The sequence below is a fragment of the Sapajus apella genome, unplaced genomic scaffold (genome assembly GCF_009761245.1).
Source record: "Sapajus apella isolate SASKATOON/1434 unplaced genomic scaffold, GSC_monkey_1.0 scaffold118, whole genome shotgun sequence".
Taxonomy (NCBI): Eukaryota; Metazoa; Chordata; class Mammalia; order Primates; family Cebidae; genus Sapajus; species Sapajus apella.
Genome location: NW_022437058.1, coordinates 1,019,037 through 1,040,897, shown reverse-complemented (window position 1 = coordinate 1,040,897; position 21,861 = coordinate 1,019,037). Strand labels below are relative to the sequence as shown.

Here is a 21,861-nt window from a genome sequence, read left to right as displayed (position 1 = left end):
AATCTCAAGGCTGACTTGAAAATGGAGTTTTTTTCCTGCTTCCTTCCACGTTGTCAGAAAGCTATCAAGCAAGCCAGCATCAGAAAATGTCATTTACATTTAGCGTTTTCTGTGCCAGCCATCTCCTCTCTCATCTGTCTTTATGTTGATCAAGCAGATACGTGGGCTTTCTGGTACAGGGTCTAAAATAAACACAAACAGCTCCCAGAAAGGGCAAAGGGCTTTCTCATGCGTAGGGTGTGTGAGCTTCTGCGTGGGGAGCACAGCCTCCTTCTGATGCTGAGAGGCCTTCGGGTTTTTCTTTTTCCACCTTTCTGCTACGTTCCAAAACACTGATGCTATTTTCCAGGTAAGTGAGGTTTTACCATACTATTGTGTTCTTGGAATATTAATTTCCCTCTCTGATTATATATCTTTTCACATATAGTACATTTATATTGCTATTTATATTTTAAAATGACCAATTTCCCTCCACTGGCCTCATAATTAAAGAAATAAAAGTCTCCTGTTGGCTAAAGGGTTAAGAGCCCAGCTTCGGATTTTTTTTTCCTTCCTGGAGCCTCAGAACGTGCACAGGTGTTCGACATGCCTTTCACAAAAAAGAATCAAGGGCTAGGAACCCAGGTTTTGAACGTGCATTCAATGTGCATTCATAATAAAAGCTGAACGAGTGGCACATTCATGGTTGCTCCTTGATGTAAATGAACGGCTGAATGAAAGTTTAGGGGCACAGCTCACCTCCAAGAGAGACCCTCTTCTCACTCAGACCTGACCAAGGGATCTCGAATTCCCTTGCAAAACTAGCTTTTCCTTTCCATAGCAGCTGGCCTCTTCCTCCCCGTATCTTTGTAATCCACTGGGTGGTTTTTTCTTTTTATTTTTTTTCCCACACTGCCGTTGGATAAAAGATCCCGCCTTTGATTGAAATGGAATCTTCCACTATTGAGCAAGCCTTTGTTGAATGAGTCATCGGGGCGGCCGCTCATTGGCTGAGGCCGCTGGAGCCCAGGGGATTGCCTGGCACCGGCTGCAAGGCCCTGCTTCATTCACAGAAACGCTGGCTCGCTCGCTAGCCTTTTCATTCACACAAACAGCATTTCATTCACATTTTGCTGTTTTTGTCTGCATCTAATGAAGATCTCGCTTTGGGAATGATAGGGCTGTTTCGCTTCAGATCTGGGGAGGACTCTGATAACCATCAAAATCTTCTATGGGGTGTGCAATTGCTGTTGCTATGCAAGCCAGGGGAAGGGAACAAATGAGGGCCGTGTGGCTGTTCTGCTAGGGCTGCGGCACAGGAGGCGAGCCGTGGGGACGCGCTTCCTGTGCCGGGGACGCCGCGGCTCCTCTGCGCTCCTGCGTCCTAGTGGTTGGCCTCACCCGCTCGCCCGCCATGAGTGGTGCTCTTTAAACGCTGCTCCGCAGAGCAGGGTTCAAGACTGGGGACCTCACCTGCCCCACATGTTCGGTCATGGGCGTGAGAGGACTCAGGGTGACCTGAGAGTGCGCTAGAGGTGAATTTATTCTCTTGCTCGGAAGTTGCGGGAAAACTTTGATAGTGAGTGTTTCACTGTGGAGCAGGTGATCTTAAATGCATGAGGAAGCCTGGCAGAGCCCACTGAGGTCAAGAGTCAGCTTCAGTCTCGGGCAGACCCTTGGGGACGGCGAAAGCCTTGCTCTCTTAACTGAGAGGAAGAAGGCCTGTGCATTTTACTTGCAAGCCCGAGCCTGACTCCTGAAAAGAAGGCATATTTTCCCCCCTGCGGATTTGATGTGCAATGAGAACAGCTGCATTTTTTCCTTCCTGACTGCAGGGTTGCAAGCAGCAACCGAAGGAACACTGAAATGTATTTGCAGCATCTCTTAGGCGTTTTTCCAGACCTTAAACACATTCAGTAGGGATAAAGCTTCAAATGCAGCCCCTTTTTTGGAATGGATTTCTGGAGCCTGTAGCCACTCGTCAAAGCAGCACTATTCTTTTTTGGAAGTGGATATTCAACTTAACCCTGGCTGAGAAAGACTGCTGTAAATTAGCAGGGAAGACCCCTTGATTGGCACTGTGCAGAAGTTCATATGCAGATTTTGTTTTTTTTGAGGAACTGCATTGCCACAAAGACACTTGTCATTGCTGCTCTGTTCATTTGAAAAGAAAAAGAAAAACCCAGGAAACTGGTATTTTATGTTCACCTGGGGGTGAATATCCTTTTTGTTTTTTCTATTTAAAAATTCCTGCTGCCTTCCAAGTCAGGATTCATCAGGATTCGCTGAAGATCTGATTCTTAAAAAGCCTTCGTCACATTTTAACGCATCGCTGTTAGACACTTTTACAGGCTCACACAGATGGGCTGAGCAGGGACGAGCAAAACCTAACAGAATAATGGGTTTCAGAAAGTTCATTTGAAGATTTGAAGGAACTGGATTGGATTTACCTTTGGCACAAATGCAGAGTGAGGGGGATGGGAAGGTGAAAAATCAAAGGTTGGAAGGAAATCTCTGGGAAGGTAGAAAAAGGAAATTTGAGAATTGATTGGCTCTAGTGTGCTGTCAGCGGGTGGATGTCGTTTTTTCTTCTTTTTTCCTTTTTTTTTTTTTTCTGCTACAGGAAGTGATTTGCAGTGCTCACCGAGCCTTTGTTGAGAAGGGTCTCCTCTCAGAGTGAGTCATGCTTTTGCTGTGAGCAGCCCCAAGCAGCTGGGCGCTCCATCAGAGGCAACTATGACTTTTGCAAAGCAAACGTGCAACCCCAAGCAGCGGTCTCCCGGGCCGGGGCTGCGCGGCCGTTGCTGTGCTGGTTTTTAATGGTGGGAGGGCACCATCCTCGTGCTCTGCTCTCCCTCTCCAGAAGGCTGTCCCGGAGCCCCCACTCTCCGTCCCGCTCCGGGGACAGTGGCTCGCCTGCTATGCGCGGCAGCCCGCGCCGGGGCCGGCACCAGCAGCGCCCGGGCGGATGCAGCGAGCCCACGGAGGGGCATGCTTCCACGCACCAAGTACAACCGCTTCAGGAATGACTCGGTGACATCGGTCGATGACCTTCTCCACAGTCTGTCGGTGAGCGGCGGCGGAGGCAAGGTCTCGGCGGCGCGCGCGACCCCGGCGGCGGCTCCCTACTTGGTGTCCGGCGAGGCGCTGCGCAAGGCGCCCGACGATGGGCCCGGCAGCCTGGGCCACCTGCTCCACAAGGTGTCCCACCTGAAACTCTCCAGCTCCGGCCTCCGCGGCCTGTCGTCGGCCGCCCGGGAGCGGGCGGGCGCGCGGCTCTCCGGCAGCTGCAGCGCGCCCAGCCTGGCAGCCCCGGACGGCAGCGCGCCCCCGGCGCCCCGCGCCCCGGCCATGAACGCCGCCAGGAAAGGCCGGCCAGGCGACGAGCCGCTGCCCAGGCCCCCTCGGGGGGCGCCGCACGCCAGCGATCAGGTGCTGGGGCCCGGAGTCACCTACGTGGTCAAGGTGGGTGCAGGCGCGGGCCGCCCTGGGGGTCGGGGGTCCCCGGGTCTGGGTGGGGGCCAGTTCGGGGCAGACCCTTTCCTTCCCTGAAGCCCGGGGTGCTGGGCGCACCCGCGACTGTCACGTTAGAGGCAAGAAAATGCGCACTCCTTAGTAATCAGCTAGCTTGACAGCGGTGAGGAGGGAACTACAAATGCGCTTTTCCCGCATCCTTTGGGAAAAGGTTTACCACTCGGGTGACCCGCTTGGTCCCGATTTTCCCTGGGCTCCACTTTTTTGGCACGCCTTTGCCACCTGGCTTACCAGATGTCCGGCCCGTGTCGTGGGCGCCCAGTCCTGGACAGCGGGGGTCCGGCCTGCCTAGTATCTAGGAAACACGCTGCGGAGACCTGGGCAGCCCCGGGAAGGAGAGAGCACGGAGTGGCCCTACTCCTGCTGTGTCTTCCCCGGCGGGAGGGTGGGCACCTTCTTCTCCCCGCAGCAAGAATTCCCAGCTCCTTGCAGAGCAGGCCAAATGCTGTGTTGCTTTTTCTTCGACGGGCTCTACTTTCTCACCCAGGCCAGGTTTTCTTTGGGTTTGTCTTTCATTCCTTAAGGAAAGATTCTGGTTTACAGCAGCGGAACAAGAATTCTGGGACTACTTTTCTGGTGACTGTAGTCTTCCATTTAAATGTGCTAAAAAGGAACGAGGGCGCTGAGCTAGAAGCCACAGGCTGGAAAGGAGTTTTTTTCCTCCAACACAAAGATGATAAAATCACGATGTAGTCCATAAAATTCCACCCTTATGCAAGCGTGCTATGATATTTAAGGAAAAATTCTCAGCAGCGTGCAAGTAATCTGCCACGCGGTTATTTCCTTCTGTCCGTTGGGCAGCCCCGAGCTTTACCAGCCTCCACAGCCAAACAGACCTCCCCTGAACAAGGGGTTAAGGTTGGAAGTTGCAGTATTACAATCCTGCCACTCCAAGGCATGGCTTTATATTGAAAAAGAAATGAGACACAAACTCTATCCCCTCGGTGTCCTCAATAACACTGAGAAACCTGCAGGATGTCTATTCCGTAAATGCTGCAGATTCCAGTTTAAAAATCCGACAGAACATATCCTTAGGTTAAAATGCAATATCTGGTAATTTTGGAACCAAAACATTAACAGAAATACTTAACTTTATGGGTTGCCTTTAACTATATAAAAAGTACTTAGAGACGAATGTGACCATTGGTCTTAGAAGACGGCCTCGTCACCTTTTCAGTCTGCCTTTTAATTTAATCTTGATTTTAGCTTCTAAGTATAATTATTTTATTTTACCAAAGGGATATAAATGAACATAAAATATACATATTTGGTTGAGTTTCTTTTAAGAGAACTGAAGATTCTTCTTGTTTTGCTTGTTTAAATTACGTAACCAGGGGCCAAAACCAAAAAGAAAAATACCAAAGCAAGCAAACAAACAAACGAAAACCCCTGGTGGCTTTGAGGTTGTGTTGACTTCTAGAGTGTGAGTATAATTGCTGTTTTAAAAAGGCTACATTTCGAATAGAGGAATAGACCTTGGCAAAGCTTTTTGTACCTGTCATATTAAACAGAGCAGTTTTCAAATTGAGGGAGAATTCTCAAACTTGCCTTTCAATTTTTGTTTTAATCACTTTGCTTAGAGCTTTGCTTTGGCTTTGTAAAGAAAGAAGGCAGGCATCCAGTTTGAAAGGTCAAAAGTGGCAAAATCATGATGAATGTACTAAAATAAGACAGCTCTCCACCGACAATCTGTTGCTGTACGTTTGTGGCTTACCGGCAGCATCAGCAGCAGTATGCATAGTCAAAGGGCTGGATCTGCACAGAGCTTATCTGTGTCTTGGGATTACTTTGTGTTGTCATATTTAAGGGGTTGCAGTAATGGGTGGCGGTGCATGGTGTGATTAATTAGGGCTCTGCACCGTCCATGGTTTGCTTCGTTGTTCACTGGCCGCTGTGAATGGTGGTGTGATGTGAACATAAACTCAGTCAGTGTCCTCCACTTTTCCGGAGAAGTTTGAAATCATGCAGAGAGAAAACCAGACACTAAAGGACAGTTTCTTATGTGCATGTTTGATTCAAATGATCACATGGCCCTCTGTTGGTGCACATGTGCAAATTCCCACATTGCCCATGTTGAGTTTAAAACCATGAACTTACTTTACTGAAAAATTATTAAACTGAAAAAAAAATTGGCATTATTTAGAATTTTTGAATAGTTCCACTGGTATCTTTACTTTAAAAGATTTCTGGTAGATAGAAAGGGGCCTTTATCATATGAGTAGATACCAGTCGTAAAATCTAAAGGTTTAGGGTTTGGGAAAGGATGAATTATTGTCTTCAATGTAATTTTTTTTTCTAAATTAAAAATAAAGCCCTCAAATGTTTTCTAGTTTCCTAGAAAATTTATATACTGTATAATAGATTTTCCCTTCTCAAAGAAATACCTACTTACAGGTGATATTAGAATATTACACAAACAAATTATAATTGAAAAATATTTCAACCTAATCTGAGAACAGGGCCTGGAAATACAGATGTCTGGTAAATTTTGATCATCTAGGAAACATTAAACTATTTGAGCAACAGCTTATAATGTGAATTAATGAAGAGCCTAAAATTTAAAAATGGAAGACATTCCTGAGCAACACTAGAATTCAAAGCTCAAAGCACTTCTAATTGGCCCATCATTGAGTTTGCTGCTAAAAAGCAGAATGGGCTATGCACACAGGAAGGCTGCAGCTTCACTGCCTGGAGGTTGCTATTCCTTTCAGTTGGGCCTCATTGGCAGCACCTTTTTACTCCCCTATGTATACCTGACATTTCCTTTTTTTCTTTTGGTGACGTAAGAGAAAGAACAAGAAACTATGCCCTTGAAAGAAAAGAAAAATCCAAAAGCAAAGAGCAATGAATATTTTCATTAAATTTCCATTTTAAAACTATTTAATATTCCCTAAAGGCTGATAGAAACACAAATGAGTACTGATTATTGTGCTGCCCACACTTAAATGATCTTATCCTAAAGTCAAAACTGGGTAGGACCCCAATCACTCAAGGAGGCGGCTGGTCTTTAGCAGGTTCAAAAGGCAATATCCTGGTCTTCCACCTTCTCCAGCTTCAGATCCACGGTGGGGAAACTGTAGGGAGGAGCAGGAACAGTGCAGGGGACAGGAGGCGGGGGTTCCGTTTTTAAAGAACCACTGGGCCATCTGAAGACAAGCGTAGCCTTGACATTCACCTTTGAAACTGCCTGCTGGCGTGGGAGGCTGGATCAGGAGGCAATGCTGTGTGGGCTGCACCGGCTTTGCCTTTGGCCCCAGTGTGGTCCCCAAAAGAAGGGCCCCTATTTAGAGCACATCACAGCACAGACTTCAAAAGGATAAGAAGCGACCATATTTAGGACTGACCCAAGTGCCAAGGGCAAGAATCAGGAGGCCCAATTTAAAAGCAATGGTTTTAGGTGCCCGCTGCTCAGAGCCATTCTAACAGCATCAGCTTCAGTGAGCCAGCAGATTACACCATTCATAAACACCTGTGACGGCTCCAGGGAAGTTATATAGGTTTCAGCTTATGGAGTGTTGTACGTTTACTGACAGTGAAAATGGCGAGCTATATATAGGAGATTTAACCATCAGAAAAGTTCTGCGTTGTTTCCTGATTTGCTGGACCCTTCCTGATATGTTCCCCATTTGGAACAAAGCTTTGTTTTTACAAAGACTCTTTCAAAATTACTTTATTTCTCCCATTTGTGCATCTAGTGGTATTTGGGGTGGTATAAATCATTTGCTTCATTTGTAAATGCTCTACTGCTTTTTATAGGTGGTCTTTAAAAATTACATTAGCTCAAAAATTTATTCTTAATTTTTTTTCACTTGACCAAGTGTATAAAAATATCTTAAATTTTCATTTTCTCAGAGCTGTATTCTTTTGGTAACTGTGAGCAAAGACCATTCACGAGCTATTTTAACTATATTAAAATAACTATAATCAATTCTATTATAATATATAGAATTTTATTTTACTTCTAGACTGAAAAATTATTTTTGATGTGGAGTTGAATTTTAAAAGTTGATTTTTTTCTCAAAATTGTTTAAAAATCTTATAATATGGATGGCTCACATGTAAAAGTCTAAATGGTTTGAAAAATAGTTTAAGAATTTCTTTTGACATTAATAGATAGTTATTAATTTGATCTGGATAGCGAATTCTCCCTTTTTATGTGACGCAGCATAGATGTTTTAAAGGCACATACACATCCCACACATGCACACAAACCACATGCATACCTCACACACATCACACATACACACCAGACATGTGTACATGCACACCACACACTCACACATGACCACACAGATACCACATACACATACAACACGCACATCCCACAGCCCACAGGTAGATGACTTGTGATGACTTTGGATGGGGGCCGTTTTCTTTCTTGTTAGAAAATAGGAAATGTCATATTTCTAGAAATACCCAATTATCTCAGTCATTTCTTTTATATTCATGTTTAAGAAAAAGATAAGCTACGATGAAAATTTTGTCCTATAAAGAACAGATGGTTGCTCCTCTGCCTCCGCACGATGTCTTACCTTTGAGTGTATGTCATAGTTTTGAGGAATATGTGATTAATATCACTAAAGCAGAGACCTGGGAACAGAAAGCCTTGACTGCAAACACGTGAACCCACTTGCAAGACTGGCTTTCCAGCCAACAGGCCTGCCCTGCAGGATGCGCCAGTGCTGCTGGCCTGTAGTGCTTGGCTCAGGATAGGGGCCATCAGAGCAGACACCTGGCCTGGTGAAGGTCCTGGACTGCTGAGAGGCAGGACACTGGGCTGCAGCTTCACTGCCACCTTAGAGTGGGGCTTGAGCAGTCAGCTCACCTCTCTGGATCTGGCTGTCCCCGCCCGCAGCAAGTTGATGGCAGGGTTGTGCTAGTGTTGGGTTGGCCTCTATGGGTTGGGGGCCTGGCCAAGGTGGAAATAATGGCATCAGGATTGATATCGTTTTTTGCTCCAATATCTAATGTAGTTGCAAGAGGTGAGACCAGGGAAGCACACTGCAGTATCAGGAGCATGCTCACTTGGTGGATACCTGCTGGATCCTGGGGGCCAGGGCCGGACCCTGGAGTGCAAGGACCGAAGTCCACAGTGGGGCTCAGAGGGAAGCAACAAGGAGGAGCCGGCATGTTCAATGAAAATACCCAAGGATAATAGAGTTAGTGAATTATTTATTTCATAAATAAAATGGTTGCAGTTGCAATAGAAAGAAATGAACAGTTATGTGTATTTCCTGGGTAAAGGACAAGAAAACAATTTTGCAATCTATCACAAAAGAACTACAATATGTGGTGGATAAATAATATCTTTAAGGTGGGAGGCAATGAGCAGAGGAAAGGCCTACTGAGTGGGTGGATGTCGACCAGTGTGTGTGTGTGTGTGTGTGTGTGTGTGTGTGAGAGAGAGAGAGAGATGTCTGTGTGTGTATGTGTGATGTGTGTGTGTGATGTGTGCGTGTGTGGTGTGTGTGTGTGATGTGTGATGAGTGTGGGGGAGTGTGCAGCTGTACAATATGCCTTACAAGTTGGTTTTGGTCTTACAAGTTTATAATTACTTATTTTCCATTAAGTTAAGAAAAACAAACAAACCACTTTGACCACATTATGATTTCGCCTCTCCCCTCCCCACCAAAACAGCAACACTGTGACAGGAGTCCACTGATGTGTCATTAGCTCGTGTCTCCCAGTGCTAGAATTGGTGACTTTTTCCTGAATGACCACTTCAGAGTTGCAGAGCAGTCATGCTTATAAAACAAGCCGAGTGGCACCAGTTACACTACGGTGGGAGGGATTAGGCATCCCTGTTTGGACCACTTGACCCTCAGCAAGATACCAGGGGCCAAATGGCTGTGTTTCCATGGTTACAGGCCATGCTGGTCTTCTTCATCTTTGTGAAGAGAGTAGGTGAGAAGGTGCCAGATATACCCCAGCCCTTCTGTACCACCGGACATGCCTGGAAAAGGGGACCACCACTGCTCTTCTTGGTAGGTGAGCATCTTATCAGATCTGGATGGAAGCTCTGGCTGGGGTCTCTTTTTAAGGCAGGTGGCAGCAGCTTAGTTAGATCCATGGATTCTATGATCTATGGATTCTGGGTTCAGACATGCCTTGCTCTGCTCCACAGCTGGTCTGGCAAATGCCACTGCCATCTAGTGAAGATTTGGGTTTCTAGCCATGAGCCCAGGTGCTTGTGAGGATCTGCAGTGAAACCTAGATGCTGGAGGGAGAAGCTGCAGAAAAGGGAAGTCCAGGAGACAGTTTGAACAGGTGCCTTACCCCGTCCTCCTTGGAGTTTCCGGGCGACTGACACCCCAGCAGCTGTCTGGATATCTGAATCTCCTCAAAACCAAGAAGAAAAATGTTCAAAATGCTCATTGTGATAATGCGACTTACTTCAGACTTGAAGCCATCCTTGGACATCATCTGAAATGCATGGTTTTCCCAAAGTGGAGAACCCCCCAAAACAGGTTTTGCTCACTTTTGTCTACTGAATAGGCAGAAAAAGAAGCAAAGAGTCCGTTCCAAATTTCAATAATTTAAACCTGTATGAACCCTTCAAACTTTGGAACTTGGCCTTCACCCAGCCTCACATCAGAAGTGCTCTCTACTCTGAGGTCATTCTGACAAACTTCATTTTATCAAATTCCATTAAATATAATTGCTTGGCAATCTACTGACAATATTGCTTTTGCTTTGCAAACATTAAAAATTTCCAGTGCCACTGCCCAAATAGAAACTTTCTGTTTTTTTCCAAAACAAATAAAAAAATTGAAACATGGTTCTAACTCTGTTGACAAGGAATTTTCCCCTAAGGTGGTATTTAGCAGAGGTACTATATATTCTGCGCTTCTTACAGTTTTTACCAAAGAAGGAGTCACAGAAGGCTTTTATTGCTTAAGATGAAACAATGAAAACGTGGTTGTTTTGAGTATTCTTTGCCTGGAAGACCCAGCCCCACACAAAGACTTATTGCCCCTCCTGAAGATGGACAAAATGTAAGCGAAGTATGAGGGGTTTGTGTACGGTCATCCCTTAGGATCTGAGGGGGATTCGTTCCAGGACCCCCATGGATACCAAAATTTGAGCATGTTCAAGTCCCTGATATAAACTGGTGCAGTATTTGCAGATAACTTATGCGCATCTGCTGCATACTTTAAATACACTATCTCTAGATTACTAACACCTATTATAATATAAATGCTATACAAATATTTGTTATACTACATTGTTTTATTTATGTTATTTTTATTTTTGTATTCTTATTTTTATCATGTATTTTGAAAAAATATTTTCATGAATTTGGAGGGCCAACTGTATTTCATTATTCCCTAGCATATGCATTTTTTTTGAGATGGAGTCTCACTCTATCACCCATACTGGAGTCCAGGGGCATGATCATGGCACTGACCTTTTAGGCTCAAGTGATCCTCCCACCCCAGCCTCCCGAATAGCTTGCACAAAGGCACATACCACCATGCTTGGCTAATTGTTTTACTTTTTGTAGGCTTCCCTATGTTGCCCAGAATGGTCTTGAACACCTGGCCTCAAGTGACCTGCCTGCTTCAGCCTCCCAAAGTGCTGGGATTACGGTCATGAGCCACTGTGCCTGGCCTGCACATGCATCTTTCTAGGATTAAAGTGAGCAGTGCAGATGTCTCTTCTGGCCTTGGTGGCCCCCTCTTGCTGATTTTGATTGCGTGTGCTCTGCTTCAGGCTGGCAGAAATACAGGCTGGCCCATGCCAGGTACATGGTTTAGTTCCTGAATGTGCTCCTGGGGTGTACCATGTCGAATCCCAAAGAGACCCTCACCACCCAGGGTTTAGTGCTGCCTCTCCCTCCTTGAGTCTTGGTTTGGATGCCTCTGGTCTTCCCAAGGATAAGGCCTCCACAACACACTCATCAGGAAAGGCCCCTGAAAACTGGCAGCAAGAGAAAGAGCCTTGAGCCCATTCATCCTGCCCTGCCCATCCCTGACCTGGCGGGAGGGGTGAGGGAGCCTAACCCACCTCACGCCGATCTCCACCTCCTCTGCTTACAGCCCTGCCTACCTTGCAAGGTCACTTGCCAACCTTGTAACATGCCTGTCAACCACTCTTTTATAAAATTTAAGCATTTATGATGAGGATTTTAAAACATACATCAACATAAAAACATACATCAACATACAAAGCATATAAACACAACAAAATAAAGAGAATGGTAAAATGAATGCCCAGATAGACATCACCCGCCACCCAATTTTAACAGTCACCAGATCAGTGCCATTTGCACCCCACCCCACCCTGCTCTATTTAGGAGCAGTTTCCAGACTTGCAGGCTTTGCCTGTTGCTCCTCTGCGGACTTGTGTGGGCCTGGCTTTGCCCTGGTGTGGGTCAAGCGGTGGTCTGGATGTCCAAATTCCTTCTAGACATGAAGGCACTCCTCATGCAGTGGGAATGAGGGCCTCAAGCTGGCACGTGGTGATTGTCCTACAGGAATGAACGTACAAGTGGTGTTAGTGGAGCTCTAGAATTGTGCAGGTCTGGGTGGCGCCTCCGTCTCAGTGCTTGGAGGGCACACCATCTTTTTGACTAACAGGTTGCAGCTTGGGCTTAACAGTGATTAAGCCCAAATATGGCCAAGTGGTCCAGGGTCCCGAGCGTGCTCAGACATCCTGCATTTGACTCTCTATTCCCTGGGAAGCACTGTGAGCTGTGAGGAGGGGCAGGCCTCCTAGCCCTCAGGTGGGGAGGTGGGAGTCACACCTCCCAGCCTCTGCTGCATAATGTCTGGCATTCAGTGTCAGAGGAGCCTTCTGGAAATGGGTGTTCTCCCAAGTTGTTTTTAATGTATTAGTCAGGGTTCTTCAGAGAAATAGAACCAAGAATTTCTTATGACAAAAGAGATTTATTATAAGGAATTGGCTTGCGTAATTTTGGAGGCAGGCAAGTCCCAAGATCTGCAGGTTGAGCCAGACCCAGGAAAGCTGATGGTGTCCGTTCCAGTTCTGATGCTGGCCGGCTTGACATCCAGGAAAAGCCAAAGTTTCAGTTTGATCTGAAGGTTGGAAAAAAATAATGTCCCAGCTTGAAGACAGCCCCACAAGAGGAATTCTGTCTTATCGAGGGGAGGGGTCAGCCTTTTTGCTTTATTCAGGCCCTCAACTGATTGGACAAGGGCCACCCAAACTGGGGAGGGCCATCTGTTTATTCAGTTTACTACTAATTCAAATGTTATTTTTATCAAAAAGGAAAAAACCCTCACAGACACACCAGAATAATGTTTAACCAAATATCTGGGCATCTCATGTTTTAGTCAAGTGGACATATACAATTCACCCTCTGAAACATGCATAAACTCCTGAAGTTTTTTCTAGAGTGGCCACTAGTGGACCTGAACCACTTGTAGGGATTTCTATTTCCTAAAAATATGGAAATTTGGGATAAGAAATGATCAAATAAACTTGCCTGAAAGAGTCTCAGATTTTATTACTATTTGGATTTATTACTGATGTGGGCATCAAATAGAGAAACAGTTAAAAATTCCTCAGATGGGCCGGGTGCAGTGGCTCACGCCTGTAATCCCAGCACTTTGGGAGGCCGAGGTGGGTGGATCACGAGGTCAAGAGATCGAGACCATCCTGGTCAACATGGTGAAACCCCGTCTCTATTAAAACTACAAAAAATTAGCTGGGCATGGTGGCGCGTGCCTGTAATCCCAGCTACTCAGGAGGCTGAGGCAGGAGAATTGCCTGAACCCAGGAGGTGGAGGTTGCAGTGAGCCGAGACCGTGCCATTGCACTCCAGCCTGGGTAACAAGAGTGAAACTCTGTCTCAAAAAAAAAAAAAAAATTCCTCAGATGTTTGTTGAGGGTTTACTATGGATAGATGCTTTAGTACGGGTCTCAGCTATAAGATGGATAAACTGTGACTCTGCTCACAAAGGGAGCTGTGAGTAGGTCTTTATGGGGCTAAGCCACTAGGGCCCATGGCTGCGGTTCTCAAGCTGGCTCAGGGTGTGGGGGCACGGGTGGCCACCTGCCGCTGGAATCACACCTGACATGGTCCCTTGAGGGGACCAAGCCCAGCATCAGGACATGTAGCCACCTTACATTGATGCTTTTGAGTCACAGCTGGAGACAGAGTCACCCGGGAAGGGAAACACGTTTTTGTATCAAGGTGTTTCACCAGTAAAATAAAAAAGCCATGGGCTTTCCCCCTAACTTGCAAACAATAACAATCATTTATTGATGTGATTTTTCTCAATTTAAGATTTGCTGTCATGGAAGTTCTAAAAAGTATGTCAGTGTATGCTTCTATTTGGCTTTGACCAAATTTAAGAACAAATAGGAAACAAGTAATATTAGAAAATGGAACTAGGCAGGGTGGCACCTCTTGGGAAGCTGGGCTGAGAATGGAAGGTCACTGGTCAGGTGGGTGAGCTGGCAGGGCCCGGGGCCAGGCAGGTGCCCCTGAGTCCCTCCTGCTCCCCACATGCTGAGAAGCCTGCCTCCATCCTCTGACTTTCCATGTGCGTATGACTGATGGAATCATTGTACCCCTTGCTTGGTCAGCATGCCTCACCCCTTCCTAGGGCTGAGCTCTCCAGGGTCTCCTCTGGTCTCTGGGATAGAGAAACTGCTTCTTTAAGGATTGTTGTTTGTAAGGAGGTGATGACCGCACTATCTAGAGAACTGAGCTGTGACTTTTTTCACTGGAAGTAGCAACTCCTGTAATAGATAAGAACCTAAGAACCTCATTTGCAGAGCGACTTATTAACTCAGGTGAGAGGAGAAAATAAGACTCACAAATAACAGCCAGTGGGGAGAATTCTGATGCCCAGGTGTTGACCACAACCTCTGCCCCCCTCATTGCTCTCCCTCCCCCCTCCTTCTCTCCCTCCTTCCCTCCCTTTCTCTGCTTTTCTCCCTTCTTCCCTCCTGCTGGACCCCCAGGGCGTGGTGTGCTGGCTAATAGTTAACATCTGGCTCTCGGGACAAAAAAGTCTTGATTTGAAGTTTCTCCAGTTTTTGTGCTGTGAAGAGTGGCTACCCCACTGGCACTGGGAGACGGGAAGAGGAGTGCAGTAGCTCAGCTGGTAGAGTCTACACCACGTGGTACAGTGGACTCAAGCTCACCGTGTAGATGACAGCAATGTGTAATACAATAATTAGGAGGTGCTGCATTTTTAGTACTTATTACCTTTGCTTTTCTTATAATTAAATATACAGAGAGAGGGACACACTCCTGAGGTCTGCTCCACCCTGAATCGGCCTTCCCTCCATCCTGCCTCCACTCGAAGCCCTGTTTCCTCCCTGCGCTTCCTTTCCTTCCCACTTGGCTCCTTCTCTGATTCACATCAACGTGCAGTGATCGGCTTCTCCCCATCCATGGATAGTGATCTTGAAAAGGTTCATCAGTGCCCCCTTGTACAAAAGCTAAACCCCTTTTTGATTCTTTTGCAGCCTGACGGACCTCCCCGCAGACCCCTGTGCTGTTGGCTCACAGCATTTCCCCTGGAGGACTCCCCAGTCTTGGCCTTGATGTGTCTTCTCCTTTGGTTCTTATGCAGTCCTCCTGCCTTCCCATTTTTGTTTCTGAATTTTTTCCAGCCTTGCCCTTCCCATTCATCCATCTGTCCATTCATTCATTAGTGCATTCCTTCATCAATTTTTTAATCAATTGTTTCACTCAATGGGTATCTATTGAGCCTCCATTCTGTGCTAGGCCTGAGCTAGGGTTGGGGATAAAGTGGTGAATTGTTTGCTCCCTGCTCCTTCAGTGCCAGTGGGGGAGACGGAGGAGAGAAAACACCAGGGGTCACACTAGTCGTGGTGACGTGGAAATCAAGGACGGCTTCTCTCAGGAGATGATACTGAAACGGAGCCCTAAATAATGAGTGGGATTATCTGGCAGGTGGGTGGGACATGTGTGTGTAAGTATCAGTGCATGAGTGTGTGGGCCCATCTAGAGGAGGTGACAGAAGCAGAGTGCGCCTGTGTGGCTGGAGCGAGTGGAACCAGAGAGGTTGTGGGGTCAGACCTGCAGCTCACTGGACTTTGGCAAGTGTGGTGGGAAGCCACTGGCAATTTTCCAAAAGATTATTCTTTCTTCTGTGTGGAGAAATGATTGCAAAGGTGAGGATGAAAGTAGAGACAATTGGGGAACAGTTAGGTGTGATGACGGAAGTGGAGACAAGCGTCATGGGATAAAGGCTACTGAAACATCTACCCAGGGCTGTGTCGCTCATGGCAGTGCAACCTGCCCATCCACCATTTCGGGGCCTCTTAAGTGTAGCATGTCTCAAAATAAATTCACGTTCTTTCTCTCAGGCATCTGTTTCTTGTTCATGTGTTACTATTCACCCTCTCCCCAAATCTGAGCCCACCAAGTCCTCCCTGAACACTTCCTTTTCCTATGCCCCTTACATCTGTTCAGTCACCAACCTCATTTCCATGTCTAAAGGTTTCAAGTTTTTCTTCTTTTTCCTTCCTTTTATCCTGATTCATGCCCTCACCATTTTTTTTTTTTGCCTTGATGATTGCAATAATCTACTGTTCTTGCCAGAAAATTGCTTTGGGAAAGACTCTTCTTATTAAATTAGAGAAAAAAAAATGATATGGTCTCTCTGAAATGTTTTGAACAATACACAAATGTTTGGGGTGGAAACTGAAAGTTTCCTCTGAGCTATCTTCCTGACATTTCTAACTTTATTCCTCTCAGAGATAATCCCCAACAAGGACCTGCTATGTATAAACACACACACACACACACACACACACACACACACACACACACACACAGTCTTTTTCTTTTCTTTTTTTCATCTTTTCTTTTACACAACACAAAACATTCTACGTATATTGCTCTGTGACTTGCTTTTCTCATTTTATATGCTTTGACGATCTTGCAATATTAGTACCTATAATTCTGTCTCATTTTTTTGGGCATTTACTTGGCACTCAAATTATTGGTGAACTAAAATTTATCCCAACAGTTCCCTGTTGTTAGATAGGGAGACAGTTTCTACTTTCTCACAAATTATAAAATAGTAAATATTCTTCTATATTCATCGTTCCATTGGGGAGATATTTTTCACTGTGTGTATCATAAGTTTAATCCTTTCTTTCTCTTATTGCCTTGGCTGGGGTCTTCAGTCCGTCATCAGCTTTATTGGTGAAGGCTGCTTTCTTGCTCCTGGCTACAAAGTGAGCTCTTCTGTATTCAAATATCAAGAACATTTATTATTATATACATTTTTACAAGTTAAGAAAATTTTCCTATTATCCTAGTTTTTGAGAAATCTGAAATGGTTGCTGAATTATATCAGGGTTTTTTTTCAGCATCTAGTAAGATAAATATGCATTTTCACCTTTTTCTGTAAATGTGGTGAATTATTTATCTTTCTAAAATACATGTCTGTCATCTCATCTGCCTAATTAAAATCTCTCTGCTGCTTGCTTGCCTTGCTTACAGAATTCAATCCAAATTCCTTACTATGAGTGTAAAAACTTTCAGTCTGGCCTCACTTTACTTCTGGAGTCTCATCTCCTGTGCTCCTACCCCGATCCTCCAACCATATTGAGAAACTTGTTTTCTCCCAAACCAGTTGCACTTTTGGGATAGTTCAAATTTTTCCCCTCTGGGACCCTCTGTCCTCATCTTGGCCCCAATTAATGCTCTTTAGCTTTCAAGACTCAGCTCACATAAGCAAATGTTCTCTCCTGCCTCTCCCATTTGGGCAACTGGTGCCCTCTGCTCAGGGTCTCCAGAACTCTGTAGGCTTCAAGTTGATCCATATGAAGTGAGACTCTACCAGATGCCCAGTCCTGGAGCCCCTGAGAATCCAAGATGAATTGGATGAATGGTCCCCACTGTCAGGGAAACCATAATCGAAATGGGCTTACATGTGTGTGGCATCAGACCATGAATTGTGGTATGTGATGTGTTATGAACTGAGTGTCTGTATCCTCCCAGAATTCCTCTATTGAAATCCTAACCCCCAATTCAATGGTGTTAGGAGGTGAGGCCTTTGGGAGGTGATTAGGTCATATGGGTGGGGCTTTTGTGAATGGTATTAGTGCCCTTATAAAAGAGATCCCAGAGAGCTTGCTCGCCTTCTTTCTGCTATGTAAAGATGCAGCAAGAAGACAGTCTACTGCAACCAGTGAGCAAGTCCTCATCAGACACTGAATCTGTCAATACCTTGATCTAGGATGTCCAGACTCCAGAATAAGAAATAAATCTTTGTAATTTTAAGCCATCCAGTCTGTGGTATATTTGTTATGGCAGCCTGAGCTGACGAGGACATGATGTAAGGCCATGGATTTTGGGATGGGTGTTCAGTCGATGTATTAGCCTGTTCTCAAATTGCTGTGAATAAATACTCGATACTGGGTAATTTTTAAGAAAAGAGGTGTAACTTGCTCAGGCTTCTGCAGGCTGTACAGGAAGCGTGATGTTGGCTCGGCTTCTGGGGAGGCTTCACAGCAGAAGGTGAAGCCGGGAGCAGGCACATGGCAGAAGCAGGAGCAAGAGAGAGAGAGGGAGGGCACCGACACTTCTAAATGACCAGATCTCATGAGAATTCACTCACTTTCACGAGGACAGCACGGCGGGGTAGTGCTAAACCAGTCATGAGAAACCTGCTCCTGTATGCCTATCCGCTCCCACCAGGCCCCACCTCCAACAATGGGGATTGTATTTCAACATGAGATTTGAGTGGGGACCAGATCCAGACTCTATCAGCCAGCCTCTCCCAAGGCTTCTCTGAGAAGGAGCAGTGATGAATACTTAATATGTGACCTATGACAGGGGAATGAGAGTGGCTCCAGGGCACTGGGGGATGTGCCTGATCAACAGTAGCTGGACCAGAAGGTGACCTGGGGCCTCTTTGTATACTGCTGGGGATTAAGAACATAATTCCATGGAGGCACATTTTGAACTCTGTTCTATTTGTAAATTCCTTGGTAATTGATCCTTCTAATACGTATGCCACAGCCCACCCAAAATCTTTAAAAGCTATTCGGTAGTTGGAAAGCATTATTAGCAGACCCTTGAATTCTGTGTTCTTCTGTCCTTTCTCTTGACACCTAATTACAGGAAGGCTTCGGTAAGAGACTCAACTTTAATGATAGCCATGAGAGATCATTATTAAGTTAAAACATTGTATAGCCAAATTTTACCAGCACATTTCCAAACAGAAAGCTTAACCCCTTAACACTTTTACTTGCCCCACCTCTAATTAAAATTACATGGATTTATGAAAAAGAAAAGGGCAAATGAATGGATCAACAAGTATTCTTTGAAGGCTCAATTACACGTCTTATTCTGTGGAGGGTATTGTAGGTTGTTAAAGAGGTGCAGGGTGATTGCCTAAAAGGAACTTTTAATTCAGTAGAAAAGGAAAAAAAAAATCTATGTTCCAAATAGGTGTTAATTATGCAGTAAGAGATCAGTGGTGGGCTGGGGTTATCAGAAAAGGCCTCACAGAGGAGGTGGGATTTATTATGGGTCTAGAAGGACTATTCAGATCTGGGTAGGTGGAGGAGTGGAGGGTGCTCACAGCAGGAAAATCAGAGTGAGAAGCTCTTTGGAGGTGGGAGAGTGCCCAGGGTTTGCCAAGGGGATAGGAAAGATGTGCTACTGAAGACTGGCTGTAGTCAGGGACACCTGACACTACATATTAGCTGTCATTTATCTGTAACACGGACTGTAGCACCTTAGAGTTGGAATGCACTCATTCAGGGTTAAAATCTTTGGGAAGCAGACTCTGTGTGAGGTCCTCCTATGGCCAGGAGCTCCCTATTGAATGAAGTGACCAGCATGTTGCTGGCCACCATGCCTTGCACTCCATGACCTCTGTGACGGTTAATACTGATTGTCAACTTGATTGAATTGAAGCATGCAAAGTATCGATCCTCGGTGTGTCTGCGAGGGTGTTGCCCTAAGAGATGAACATCTGAGTCAGTAGGCTGGCAAAGGCAGACCCACCCTTAATCTGGGTGGACACCATCTAATCAGCTGCCAGTGTGGCTAGACTGTAAAGCAGGCAGTAAAATGTGACAAGACTAGACTAGCATAGCCTCCCAGCCTACATCTTTCTCCCGTGATGGATGCTTCCTGCCCATGAACATCCAACTGCAAGTTCCTCAGTTTTGGGACTCAGACTGGCTCTCCATGCTCCTCAGCTTGCAGATGGCCTGTTGTGGGACTTTATGATCATGTGAGTTAATGCTTAATAAAACCCTCTTTATAAATATATATTTCTATTCCATTAGCTCTGTCCCTCTAGAGAACCCTGACTAATACAATCTCCCTCCATCTGGCTGACATTTGCCCTCTCAAGCCCTGCAGAATGGAGCTCTTTCCTTACTGGATGACAGTCCTTCAAGTGGCTAAAGGGGTGTTTTTTTCCTTAGCCTCCCCTTCTCCAAGCCAAACATTTCTCACTTCCTCAACAGTTGTAATCTCACTATATTTAGATTCTCTTACTTTTTACGTTCTGGTTTGTAAATTAAATTTAAGACACCCTGCTCATAGTAAGGAATAAGGTTGAGTTACTGTGTTGGCCAGAGTTGGTGTATATTCTATCTGCAGAGTTTTGTCCTATCCTAAGAATAATTTGGGTCTTCAGTTCATATGCCTACATGACTAAGAGATAATTTAATCTTTGCTAAGATACCACTATTCTTTTTTAAAGAAACAATGGTAGAGCTTTCTTTATGGCTTATGATGACCTACAAGTGGAATTACCGATGGTTTTCAAAGTCACACATTCTTTTCTCAAAAGGCTCAATACAGACTCATGTCTACCCTTCTATTCCCTACTATTTGCTATGGTCCACTTAACTACTCTGAGTTTCTGACTTTCAGCCTCTGTCATCAAAATTCAGACTTGTAATTTAGAAAGCCAGTGGAATTGTCATTAGGAATTATGTCACTCACCCAACAATGTAAATGTCACACTATAGAATGGTAGGGTAAATTCTGGTACATTTACACTATGGGATACTATGTATCCATTTTTAAAAGTGAGCTAGAGTCCTATTACAGTTGATTTAAAAAGATATTTACAAGGAATTGTTGAGTCAGAAAAGCATGGTAACAGAAACCATAACAAGAAAGCATGTATATATCCACAATTATAGTGGGAGACTTCAACAGCCCACTAGACAGAATAATCTAGTAACTGATACTACTAGCAACTGACAGAACTACTAGACAGAAAATCAACAAGGATGGACAAAAGCTGAACAAAATAATCAGCCAACAGGATCTAATAGACATACATAGAGCCTTCCACAAAATCACAGCAGAATAAACATTCTTTTCAAGTATCCATGAAACATTTACCAGGATAGACCATGTCTTAGGTCATAAAACAAATATAACCAAATCTAAAAGAATTAAAGTCATACAGAGCATGTACTCTGATTGCAATGGAATTAAATTTAAAATGGAATTAAATTGATAATAGAAAAACAGTAACAAAATCTCCATACTTCGAAATTAAACAACATGGCTGCAAATAATTAATGAGACAAAGGAGAAGCTTCAAAGGAAATACAAAAAATACACAGAATTGAATGTAAATGAAGCTACCATATGTCAAAATATGTGAGACATAACAACAGTGCAAAGCGGAAAATCTATAGCACCAAATGCTTACCTAAGAAAAAAGTTCTTCAAACAATAATCCAACTACCACAAGAAACTAAAACAAAGAGTTAAAGCAAGCAGAAGGAAGTAAATGAGAAAGATAAAAGCAGAAATTAAAAAAAAATAAATATAGGAAATCAATTAAAAAATCAATGAGGCTGGGCACAGTGGCTCACGCTTGTAATCCCAGCACTTTGGGAGGCCGAGGTGGGTGGCTCATGAGGTCAAGAGATCGAGACCATCCTGGTCAACATGGTGAAACCCCGTCTCCACTAAAAATACAAAAATTCGCTGGGCATGGTGGCGCACGCCTGTAGTCCCAGCTACTCGGGAAGCTGAGGCAGGAGAATTGCTTGAACCCAGGAGGTGGAGGTTGTGGTGAGCCGAGACCGCGCCATTGCACTCCAGCCTGGGTAACAAGAGCGAAACTCTGTCTCAAAAAAAAAAAAAAAAAATCAATGAAACCACAATCAGATTTTTTTTGGAAAAAAAATTTGACAAAATAGATTAAACAGCCTGAGGATGGTGGCTCACATCTATACATATTCCAAGCACTTTGGTAGGCCAAGTTGGAAGGATCACTTGAGGTTGGGAGTTCGAGGGCAGCCTGGGCAACAGAGCCAGATCCTATTTCTGCAAAAAAAGTTTTAAAAAATTAGCCTGGTGTGGTGGCAGAGTGCCAATTCCAGCTACTCAGGAGGCTGAGG

At 44.9% G+C, this 21,861-nt stretch overlaps 1 protein-coding gene across 2 annotated transcripts in view; it reads left to right on the top strand.

Annotated features, from left to right (window-relative positions):
- The first annotated feature begins 982 nt into the window (after positions 1-982).
- The window catches only part of SHC3 (SHC adaptor protein 3), a 167,458-nt gene continuing 146,579 nt past the window's right edge, over positions 983-21,861 (top strand). For both annotated transcript variants that reach the window (XM_032260413.1, XM_032260412.1), the window contains exon 1: positions 983-3,444. In XM_032260413.1, the coding sequence (XP_032116304.1) occupies positions 2,971-3,444 (474 nt within the window). In that variant the 5' untranslated portion in view covers positions 983-2,970. The remainder of the gene's footprint in view (positions 3,445-21,861) is intronic.